At 49.5% G+C, this 11,924-nt stretch overlaps 1 protein-coding gene across 2 annotated transcripts in view; it reads left to right on the forward strand.

Annotated features, from left to right (window-relative positions):
• The first annotated feature begins 2,247 nt into the window (after positions 1-2,247).
• The window catches only part of Rest (RE1 silencing transcription factor), an 18,647-nt gene continuing 8,970 nt past the window's right edge, over positions 2,248-11,924 (forward strand). The window contains exons 1-2 of one of the 2 annotated variants that reach the window (XM_021162603.2): positions 2,248-2,520; positions 4,633-5,524. In XM_021162603.2, coding sequence (XP_021018262.1) covers positions 4,642-5,524 — 883 coding nt within the window. In that variant the 5' untranslated portion in view covers positions 2,248-2,520; positions 4,633-4,641. Of the gene's footprint in view, positions 2,521-2,908; positions 3,146-4,632; positions 5,525-11,924 lie in introns of those variants that run through there. The other variant, XM_029477901.1, reaches the window with a different exon arrangement.

An 11,924-nucleotide genomic window follows, 5' to 3' on the forward strand; every position in this document is an offset into this window, starting at 1 on the left:
GGTAGTTAGGTAGAATGGTTAGAGGTAGTTGGGAAGAGTGTAGTTTCGCACACAGGACTCAGATTCTCAGCACTGTAAAACCTGGGTGTGTGGATCCAAACCTTTAATCCCAGTATTTGGGAGGCACAGGAAGAAAAAGCAAATGTTCAAGGTTATTTCAGGTTACACAGTGGGTTTGAGCCACTGTGCCTGGCTCTGCTTTGAGACAGGGTCTTGTGTATCTTTTATTTTTTCTTTTTTTTCTTAATGGGAAAACCCAGTTAAGGTGGGTTTTCCCACCTCGTCTAGCCTAATCTAGGTAGTCCCTCATGGGCATTCTTTTTTTTTTTTTTAAGATTTATTTATTTATTATATGTGTGTATGCTGTAGCTATCTTCAGACACTCCAGAAGAGGACATCAGATTTTTGTTACAGATGGTTGTGAGCCACCAGGTGGTTGCTGGGATTTGAACTTATAGGACTTGGAAGAGCAGTCGGTGCTCTTAACCGCTGAGCCATCTCACCAGCCCTGGTCTTGTGTATCCTTAAACTGGCCTCAGACTAGCTATGTAGCTGGACATAGCTACAGTCCTTTTGCCTTGAACTCCAAGTATCTGGATTACTGGCCCAAGCCACCAACCAGGTCTCTCTCTTTACCAGTTCAATGGGAAGGAGTTCTTGTTTTGTTTGCTTTTCATTTCCCTCTTCCTCAATTTTATTCCACTAAGAGTTCTTTTCAAATCTGATTCAATGCACGGAGCTTGCACTGAAAAGACTCTGGTGCACAGCGGCCTATACCTGTAAGACCAACACTCCAGAGGTGGAAAGACCACAATTTGGACGCCTGCCTAGACTACATAGGGAGATTGTCCCAGAAAAAACAGCCATTGAAATCTTTGGTGGTCAAGTACCTTAGGGTCTTCATTCTGCCTTGCCTTCAATTTTGTACCAACTAGTAACATATTGTAGGGCTTTTTTTTTTTTTTTTTTTTTTTACAGCGTGCCAGAAAAGAGGTAAAGGAAAATGTCAGAGAAACCTGAAATCCTGCTTTCAGCCTGTTAGCACCCACCTGCTGCTACCTCTGTTGTAATGCTAACGAGAGCGGTTCACAGGTTTAGATCAGGAAATGCGGAGCCTTGAAGGCCTCCAAGAGCTTTAAACTCTAGCTGGTAGTTCACTAACTACAAATTAAAGGCTACAAGGCCCACTTTCAGGAAGACATTAAAAGCAGGCTAAAAAAGCATTTCAGGTGAGAAGGGACAGGACCTGAGACTCCCTGTCCCCATTATAAGACGTCAGGCACTGAACTGGACTTGGCTTTGTCTCAACTCCCACAAGGACTGATTTTCTCCTGGTTAAGAGTTTGAAATGTGAAAGCATTTTGACCTCATGAAGCTTAAAATGACAGTTAAGCATAAAGATCTGTAGGCAGGGACTTAGATTTTGTTTGATTGAGAAAGGTCTCACTTTGTAGCTATGGCTAGCCTGAAATTTGTTACATAGCACACCAAAGCTTCAAGCTCTCAGCAATCCTCCTGCCTCTGTCTACTGAATTCTGAGTCTGATTACAGACAAGAGCAACCACCCCCACCCCCCATTTGTCAAGACTTGGATCTCCTGGTGCTCATGCCTTTCAAGTAGGATTACAGACATGTGCGGCAAGGGCCGATCTTCGGGTTTTGTATTGTTTTTTAATTTCTTGCACTAGTGTCCCTAAGTAGTCCAGGCTGATCTTGAACTCCGGCCTTTAACTCTTGATCCTCCAGTCTCAACAGCATTCTGAGTGTTGGGATTAACGGCGAGAGCCCACACGCCAGGCCTGAACAGTATTTTCCGGGGCTTCAGCCTTACTTAAGAGGCCAGTGACAATACTTCTCAAGAGGGCGGTCAATGCCTGCACGTTTTTTCCTCCAACAACCCCTATTCTCGTGCACGCCCGGGTAAGGCTGGGGCTAACTTCTGCTATTTGTTTATAAAAGAAAGAAGCTCAGGGAGTAGGTTCCGCCCCTTTAATGAGCCTAAGGCCGGAGTCGGGGGCCGGGCGGATTAGGTAAGGTTCCCCCGAGGCGCGCCCCCAGGCAGGCCAGGAGTCCACTTCGAGCCTCGGGACCGAGGGGCGGGGCGCGCTCGGCGGCCACGCGCGCGGGCGGGGAAGGGGGCGTGTCGGCGGGCGCGCGCGGACGGCGAGGGGGCGTGTCCGGCGGGCGGGCGGGCGGCGACGGCGCGGGCCGGGTGCGCGGCGCAGCGTCCTGTGCTGGAATGTGCGGCTCCCGCGAGCTCGCGGCGCAGCAGCAGAAGACCGAGGAGCGCCGCCGAGGCCGCGGGCCCCAGACCCGGGCGGCCGGGACCGCAGCGACGGCAGAACCAGGGCCGGCGGTCTGATCCCGCTCCGCGATCGCACCCCGGGGATCTCGAGGGCCTCGACGCCCAACTTTTCCCCGCTCTCCCTCCCCTCCCCCGAAAGTCCAGCAACAAAGAAAAGGAGTTGGAGCGGCGGCGGCGACGCGGGGGCGGCGGTCCGTGGGCGCGCAGCTCAGAGGGTAGGACGCGGCGGAGCGGGGAGAGCGACGGGGGAGGGCGGCGGGCAGGCGCGGAGCGGCGCGAGGCGCTGTCCAGGGCTGATCTGCAGATACTGTGGCTCGGGCGGCGCGGCGGCCGGGCGGGGGCGGGATCGAGTTACGGAGCGAGTCACGGGCTGGGCCGGGGGCTGGTGCGGAGCGGCGTGGGCACCGGCCCCCAGCGGAGCACGGGGCGGCCCTTCCGCACGGCGCTGAGATCCGGGGCCACGGAGGCCGGAGCGCCGCTGCTGGTGACCGCGGTCCTGAAACTTCCCTCCTCCGCCCTCCCTCCGCCTCGGGCCCACCGCCCCCGGCCCCGCCGGCGTCCCAGGCTCGCCGCCCCCTCCCCCCCAGTCGGAGCAGGGCCGGAAGGCGGCCGCCCCGCTTGACTCAGCCCGGGGCACGGGCGGCGCCGGCGGCGGGCTGGACAGCGATTTCTGCGGCCCGCGCTGGCTCTGCGCGGCGGGGGAGCGAAGTTCGCAAACTTCCGGGCCACGGGGGCGGCGGCGGCGGCCCGCGTGGGGCCCCTCGCAGCGACCGGGGGCCGACAGCCTCGGGAGGGCGCCGCGGAGCCCCGGTACAGGCCCGATCGGACGCCGGTAGCGAGGTAACTTTTCCGCCCAGTCCCGGCCGGGCTAGTGGCGGGCGGCGGGGGAGGGGGCTGCGGGGCCGCGGCCGGCCGGGGAGGCGCCTCTAGGGTGGTGGGCAGCGCGTGAGGTCCGAGCCCAGGCACCGCCCGCGGGTTGGTGGCGGAGAGGAAGCAAGAGGGCCCAAGTTTGCAAAGAGCTGCTTTGTGTTTGGTATTTTGAGAAAATGGCCGAATGCCTATTTCAGTTAGGAATGCCGCCGCCGAGGCCGGCGCTGGTGGCAGCGGCACATAGGAATTCGGTGCAACACGTTGCTCTCCGGCTGTGCTTAGCACAGTCTGCCCGAGAGACGTGGAGATTTCCTTGGGAGTGTGGCTGCCGAGGTGCGTGGGGGAAGCTTTAGAGTGGATGTTGAGGTCCGTTGTGGAATCCGTGGGGCTGTTGAACTAGGGGAGAGCCGTTTCCTGTGATGGCATTCGGGCTCAACTTTTTGTTGGGGCATGTAACTGAGCGAGCGAGCGAGCGAGCGAGCTTGTGTTTAGACTCTAGGTGAAGCGGCCCGCTTTTCGTATTTTCGGCTTTTAGTTTGTCTTTTAGTACTTTTTTTTATTCTTTGTATATCTTGCCTTTAATAATTTGCAAGAAGCACTGAGTTCTGAGACTGGTACCTTTGAGGCTGGAGGTTGAGACCATTTAGAAACTCAACTTGTTTTCAAGAAGGTGATCTGTAATGGCTTCCCCTAGGCAAGTAGGCCAAGTCAAGCACAATGCGCGTAAGTTGGTTGACGTGTTGAGTTGCACGACTCTTAAGGGGAGTTTTCTAACAACAACAAAAAAGCACTTTAAAACTTCCCCTTTTGTGGGAAGAAGGGATCCGTAACCACCCTTTTAAAAGTCATCAAAAGAAAATTTTTTTTTAATTTGTTATTTTTTTCAGTTTATTCTTTTAGAGTTAGTTGAATTCTCATGAAGAAGTTGAAGTCTTGCAGATTTCTTGATGTGCTCATTAGAGGCCCAGAATCGCCCCGGGGTTTTTCTTTCTTTCTTTTTTTTTTCCTTTGGAGTTCTCATTCAGACCACTGAACTGTTGAAGAAGTGAGACAACAATAGTTAACTATTCAGTGATTTGGTTATTAAAAGTAATTTTAGTTAACATTAAAAATATTAGCTACCAAAAAGAAGACGTGCATGCCGGTGTAGATCAGATGGGTCAAAGAATCGTTTTTTTTTTTTTTTTTCCCTTTCTGGCTATAGGGGAAACAGTTCCTCATCTGTTTTTGTGATTGCAATAAAGAGAATTGAAAATTAACAGCACCCTTGCCCAGGCCTATCTAGTGCTAGGATTACATGCAAGTACCGCCATACCCAACCAGAAAAGTATTTGAATGTTGTTGTTAGAAGTTAATGAAGGTTGTTGAATTTTTAAAGGTTGCATTGGAAAGATGCTTGCTTTGGGTAATGAGGGCTTTATTTATTTATTTATTTATTTTTGTTTTGCTTTATCTAGCGTACAGTTATGGCCACCCAGGTGATGGGGCAGACTTCTGGAGGAGGCAGTCTCTTCAACAACAGTGGCAACATGGGCATGGCCTTACCAAACGACATGTACGACCTGCACGAGCTCTCGAAAGCTGAACTGGCAGCCCCTCAGCTCATCATGTTAGCCAACGTGGCCCTGACTGGGGAGGCAAGCGGCAGCTGCTGCGATTACCTGGTCGGTGAAGAGAGGCAGATGGCCGAATTGATGCCCGTGGGAGACAACCACTTCTCAGAAAGTGAAGGAGAAGGCCTGGAAGAGTCGGCTGACCTCAAAGGGCTGGAAAACATGGAACTGGGAAGTTTGGAGTTAAGTGCTGTAGAACCCCAGCCCGTATTTGAAGCCTCAGCTGCCCCAGAAATATACAGCGCCAATAAAGATCCCGCCCCAGAAACACCCGTGGCGGAAGACAAATGCAGGAGTTCCAAGGCCAAGCCCTTCCGGTGTAAGCCGTGCCAGTACGAAGCCGAATCTGAAGAGCAGTTTGTGCATCACATCCGGGTTCACAGTGCTAAGAAGTTCTTTGTGGAGGAAATTGCGGAGAAACAGGCCAAAGCCCGGGAGTCGGGGTCGTCCCCGGCCGAAGAGGGCGAGTTCTCCAAAGGCCCCATCCGCTGTGACCGCTGTGGCTACAATACCAACCGGTACGACCACTACACGGCACACCTGAAGCACCACCTGCGAGCTGGCGAGAACGAGTGCGTCTACAAGTGCGTCATCTGCACGTACACGACCGTGAGCGAGTACCACTGGAGGAAACACCTGAGAAACCATTTCCCCCGGAAGCTCTACTCCTGCAGCAAGTGCAATTACTTCTCAGACAGAAAAAATAACTACGTGCAGCACGTGCGGACCCACACAGGTAAGGGAGCCTAGGGTGTAGTTTCCAAAATGTGACTTCTATTAAATTTAGATTATATAAACTGAACCCATCTAAGATATGCGACAGTTTCCCAAGGGAATTGAGGGCTTAGAAAAGAAAGCTTACTTGTGTTGTTGTGTATTGAAAAATGACGTTAGCCCCATCTTTTTTTTGAAACAGACTCTAGCCTCGCTGTCCTGAAATTCATGGTTGGCCTCAAATTCAGATCCACCTGCCCTTCCTCCCCAAAGCTAGGATTAAAGGTGTGCACCACCACGTGTGTGTGTGTGGGGGCACCCCTTCACTGGTTGAAACAGGATCTGTAGGAGCTCAGACTGGCCTTGAACTTGCTGATCTTGTAGCTGAGAATGTATAATTTCTGATATTTTTGCTTCCACCTTCTAAGCAGTAGGGTTACAGGCATGGCACATGGCGCTGTGTTGGGCTTATGAAGTCAGGGGTGGCCTCATTGCCAGACAAACATTCTCTCTGCTGAGCCCTGTATCATCCCTTGCCCCCTTTCTCACATTTATGTGTTGAGTAGTTTGCCAGATTGTATATAACTGTACCATATGCGTGCAGTGCCTTTAGCGGCCAGGAGAGGGCGCTAGATTTCCCAGAACTGGCATATAGGCTTGGTTGTGAGTACCATGTGGGTGTAGAAAACTGAACCCTGGGCCTTCTGCAAGGGCAGCCAGTACTCATTACTGTTGAGCATCCCTAGCCTAGAGTAGACACTGCCGTTGAAGCCATCTTTCTTTCTTTCTTTCTTTCTTTCTTTGTTTCTTTCTTTGTTTCTTTCTTTCTTTCTTTCTTTCTTTCTTTCTTTCTTCTTTCTTTCTTCTTTCTTTCTTTCTTTCTTTCTTTCTTTCTTTCTTTCTTTTCTTGAGATAGGATTTCTCTGTATAGCCTTGGCTATCCTGGACCTCACTTTGTAGACCAGGCTGGCCTCGAACTCAGAAATCCGCCTGCCTCTGCCTCCCAAGTGCTGGGATTAAAGGTGTGGGCCACCACTGCCTAGCATGAAGCCATTTTTCTAAGAGAGCAAGCAGGCATACCTAGAAGAATTTCTTTTCAGGCAAGCATTTGCTGAGCATATCCTAATACCTACAGGTTTTGAGGACTTTCTGACCCAGAAGTATAAGTCTGAGGGGCTTTCATGGTCTATCTCCCCAGGCTTAGACCAAAAAGAAAAGTTTCAGGGGGTTGGAGAGATGGCTCAGTGGTTAAGAACACTGGCTGTTCTTCCAGAGGTTCTGAGCAGAGTCTGCTAAGAAAAGCTTATCCTGGAGATTCATGTATGACCTTGGCTGGCCTGAACCTCCCCCAGTGTATCATTCTGTCCCCAAACTTTGCTTTTGGATCCTGAGTGCATAGATTGCAGGTCTGTGTCACCACACCAGTCTTTGTTTTGTGAGACAAGGGTTTGTTTCAGTAGTAGCCTGGCTCTGCTGAATTCTTGCTTCTTGAGGTTATTATTAACAAGTCTAGGAAGATAGGTGTGAGCCACAAAACCCCCTGGCCATCCTAGAACTCACTATCCTGCCTCAGCCTTCTAATGTCTAAGACAAGCAGATGCAGATACTGAGATGGGTATACTTAGCTTAACTTGAACTTTTACTTTTTGGTTGAATGTTTGCTAGTATTGGGCATAGAGTAACTTCAACATTTGTCAGAGTTGATTCATCCTGTCAGATACAATCAGAATGGATTGTAACTGTCAACCCTAGAATGGTACTTTGCATATGTATATATGTACAAAAGGGTGGGAGTGTGCTTAGGGCAATTTCAGAAATGGTTGGAAATTCTCTCTGGTCTCAAAGTGAAACTTTGTTAAATGCTTTTTTTTTTTTTTTTTTAAAGATTTATTTATTTATTTATTATATGTAAGTACACTGTAGCTGTCTTCAGACACTCCAGAAGAGTCAGATCTCGTTACGGATGGTTGTGAGCCACCATGTGGTTGCTGGGATTTGAACTCCAGACCTTCAGAAGAGCAGTCGGGTGCTCTTACCCACTGAGCCATCTCACCAGCCCTTGTTTTGTTTTTTAAACTCAAGTTTGTGGCTGTGCATGGTGATGCATAGCTTGAATCCCAGTGAATTCCAGGACAGCCAGGGCTGGACAAATAGAACCCTCTGTGGGGTAGGTTGGACTGGAGGATAGGGTTGGGGGTGATAGGCACAAAACAAGAAAAACTCAAGTCTGCTGTTCTAAAGAGCAAACATTCTAATCCAATCTACATACAGCAGGGAAGGACTAGAAGGCTTTAGATTCTGAAATGGGGACTGTTATGTTTCTATAAGACTAGAAACTTCATGTGTGCAGTGAAAACTCTGCAGTTGCTAACAGCAGTGGTCTGCAGTGTGAGCCAGGGCTCCTAGCTGCTGCATGCACAGACTCCGGTGCTCTGTGCATGGAGAACCAGGGCTACAGGTAGGGCTGCCAGAAACAGCCCAGATTTTATTTTATTATTATGATGTAGTCATGGCTGTTCCAGGACCTGTCTCCATCTCCCAGTGCTGGGATCAAAGGCTTGTGCCACTACACCTGGCTTAGATTTTGAATTAATTTTAGTTCTTTAGAAACATTTTATTGCCAGTTGTTTTGGAACCCCCTGTTTATAAAGGGATTACTGCTTGAATCTTACCCAGTGGTGAACAGATTGTATCATCTATGCTATTTTATATAGATGCCACCCAGGCGGTGGTGGCGCATGCTTTTAATCCCAGCACTTGGGAGGCAGAGGCAGGTGGATTTCTGAGTTCGAGGTCAGCCTGGTCTACAGAGTGAGTTCCAGGACATCTAGGACTACACAGAGAAACCCTATCTCGAAAAACAAACAAAAAATGAACCCATCTCTATCCAGATATCATGTTCTCCAGGCTGCTTTAACGACGTCTCTTAAACTTTAGAGTCTAATAGTGTGCTGCTTGTGCAGAGGACCTGAGTTCTGTCCCCAGCACCCACGACTTAGATCTCAGCAGGTGCCTGTGCATACCCACACATAGACACATAACATAGAAACCCAGGAAAACCCAAAAACAGACATGGTGAAGCAGCCTGGCCTCAATCTCAGCAGAAGCAGACAGCTAGGTTTGAAGGTTTGAAGCCAGTTGTTTTTTTTTTTTTTTTAAGGTTTTCCGAGACAGGGTTTCTCTGTGTAATCCTGGCTGTCCTGGAACTCAGAGATCCACCTGCCTCTGCCTCAGGGGTGCTGGGATCAAAGGTGTGCCCCACCCAGCTGGAGCCAGCCTGGTCTTGACTTCTGTCAGGCCAGCTAGCCTACATGTATGTAGTAAGACCTTGTCTAAAAAACTTTGGAAAAAAAAAAAGTTTAAAATCTTTGTGGTGGCTAGAATTAAACTTAGCATTTGGAGGCAAGAGGCAGGTTTAGAGCTGCAACTTTGAGAGTGTGTCTGTCTGCCTGCCTACATATGCATATCCATACATGTAGCTGCAAATTAGCCAGGTGACATAGTGAGACACCCCCCCCCCCCCAATGGTAGAGTAAATAAACATTGAGGGAATAACTGCCTCACTGAGAAAACCATGGTTCACTGTGACATTCCTCTGGTTCATACTAATACAGACCATGCTAGACAATATGTGGTCACTACAGTGCTACCGTGGTTTAGTAATTCTACTTATTAGCCAAGTCTGTATTTATACCTTCAGAACTGGTAGGTTGCTGAGGCCTTCAGGAGTTTTGCAAAGCTACATTCGGTCAGTTCCTCAGAAGCTGAGACTAGGGGGATCATTAGTTCAAGGTCAACCTGGGCTTCACAATGAAGCCCTGTTTCAGATCCAAGAAGGGGAAAAAAAAACCCTTACTAACGAGCTAAAATATTTTCATTTGTTGATTGAAGAATAGTTCTAATGGGGGGGCGTATTTTACTTTTTTTTTTTTTTTTTTTTAGATTCTATTTTAATTTGGTATAGTGGCCCCCCACTTTTATCCTAGCATTTCAGAGGCCTCTGCAGGCCTGATCCTATAGGATTAGCCAGAGTTACATGGTGAGGCCCAGTTTTTGTTTGTTTGTTTGTTTGTTTGAGACAGGGTTTCTCTGTGCAGTCCTGGCTGTCCTGAAACTCACCCTGTAGACCAGGCTGGCCTCGAACTCAGAAATCCACCTGCCTCTGCCTCCCGAGTGCTGGAATTACAGGCCTGTGCCACCACTGCCCAGCAGAGGCCCAGTTTTGAAAACCAACCCAACAATAAGGATTTTAATGAAGAGTGTGGGAGTGGAAAGACTAGTGTCTATTTCCTAGGAAGGAGGAAGTCTCAGGTTCTCCACAGAAGCATTATTTGTTTAATTTTAGCTTGTTTGAGACAGGGTTTCTCTTTGTATCCCCAGCTGTCCTGGAACTTGCTGTATAAACAGGCTGGCCCTAAACTGCAGAGATCCCCCTGCCTCTGCCTTCCCAGTGGCACTATTCCCAGCCCTTTTCAATTCTAAGGTTTTTTTTTTTTCCTTTGAGTGCTCTTCAGTGCAGGTGCCCTGGGGCCAGAGCTATGTGGCGCCCAGGGAGGCCTGGGCTGCAGTTACCCCGGGGCAGTTGTGAGCCACCTGCTGTGGGGGCTGGGAACTGAATTTGGTCTTGGAAGCATTGCCTGCTCTCTTAATGGAAGACCTCTGTCTCACCCCCACCCCCACTTCCTCTAGAAGATTTATTTTTATTTTTGTTCTTGGTGAGTGTGTTACACGTGTATGGGTGTCTGTGGGGGGCTTTAGGATCCCTCAGAGCTGAAGTTATAGGTGCCAGTGACATGGGTGTTGGGAACCTAACAAACTTGGGTCCTTTGGAAGAGCATGTGTTTTTAACTGCTGAGTCATCTCTCCAGCGCCCCGCCCCCTTTTAAGTAGGATCTTGCTATATGCCTCAAGTGGAACTTGAATTCCAGGCTTTCCTACTTGGGCTCCCGGTGCGGAGAGTATAAGCACATGTGATCACATCCATTTTAATGATTGTTTTATACTGGGGGGGCTGTTATCCAGTATATAGCCGTTAGCTACCCTTTGTTGTTGGGGGTACAGGGAGCGTTTCTCTGCATATCAGAGGTACTCTCAGACATCCCCATCTACCTCTAGCTCCTGAGAGCTAGAATTATCGGTGAGGCTGCCACACCCATCTCCCTCTCTCTAAACAGAGCTAGAGATAACCTAAGGCTTGCCATATTCTGAGCACGCTCCCTGCAGCTGAGCTGCATCTCCAGACTGTTTCTTCATTTCTGAGTGGAGGAATGTGGCATTGCATCTCTCTGTCATGAGTTTGAATGTTCTGGTTGTTTTCTGCACTTTGGACATTAGCGTCTGTCAGTTCCTTCCATGTTTGAGTCTTGGAACTCAAGTCATCTTAGATTAATGTGGAGCTCAGGTTGACATGGTTGGCAAGGCCCAGTGCCTTTGCCTGCTGGCAGCCTTGGCATCCTGAGAGTTCTTAGCATAGCTGGGTCTGTAAATGAGGTGAGGCAGGCAGACCTTGACCTCAGAATGAGTGAAGAGGCCACCTGAGAGACTGAGCCCTGTCTTCAGATAAGATGCTTGTTGGTGCTAAGTCATTGGTGCCTTTAGCGGTGTTCTGTAGAAGTCTAGTGTTACATCACTCTGCGTGTCTTATTATTTCTATGTATGTAAAGGTAACTTCTTGGGATGCAGGGTAGTATATGGACAGGGCCGCTATCCTTGACCTTCTAGAGGTAGAAGGAACACCTGCGTGCCTGCTGCCACAGGAAGCCAGAAGAGGGCCTCAGACACTGAACTCTTGGATGGTTGAGCTGCCTAGCTGCCTTAAGGGTTCTGGGCACTGAGCTGTAATTCTCTGTAAGAGCAGGAGTTGCTTTTAACTGAGCCATCTCACTGGGCCTGGTGTTTGACTCGCCTTTGGGTCATGCTGCACAACAGCTTGTAACTGAGAATGTCTCCAGACCCCCTCCCCAGTGTGTGGGTCTGGGGTGGGTGCACACTACCACTCAGATCTAATTTATACTTTCAAAATGGGAGGAATTGACTGATTCTGCCAGTAATTGAGAGGAATCGTTTTGCTCTTAAGTTGCTGAGCCATGGTTGTGGTGGCTCATACCTGCCTTGTAGTCCTAGCTCTTGGGAGGCTAAGGGAGAAGGGTCAGGTCAGGGTCGTCCGTGCTAGGCAGGGCACAGGTGTATATTGGGAGTCTGAGACAGTATAACCACAAGTTCATAGCTTGTTGCACACTGACTCAAAATAAAAAATGGAAACCAGGGCTGGTGAGATGGCTCAGTGGGTAAGAGCACCCCACTGCTCTTCCAAAGGTCCGGAGTTAAAATCCCAGCAACCACATGGTGGCTCACAACCATCCGTAACAAGATCTGGCGCCCTCTTCTGGAGTGTCTGAAGACAGCTACAGTGTACTTACATA

The sequence above is a fragment of the Mus caroli genome, chromosome 5, assembly GCF_900094665.2.
Source record: "Mus caroli chromosome 5, CAROLI_EIJ_v1.1, whole genome shotgun sequence".
Classification (NCBI taxonomy): Eukaryota; Metazoa; Chordata; class Mammalia; order Rodentia; family Muridae; genus Mus; species Mus caroli.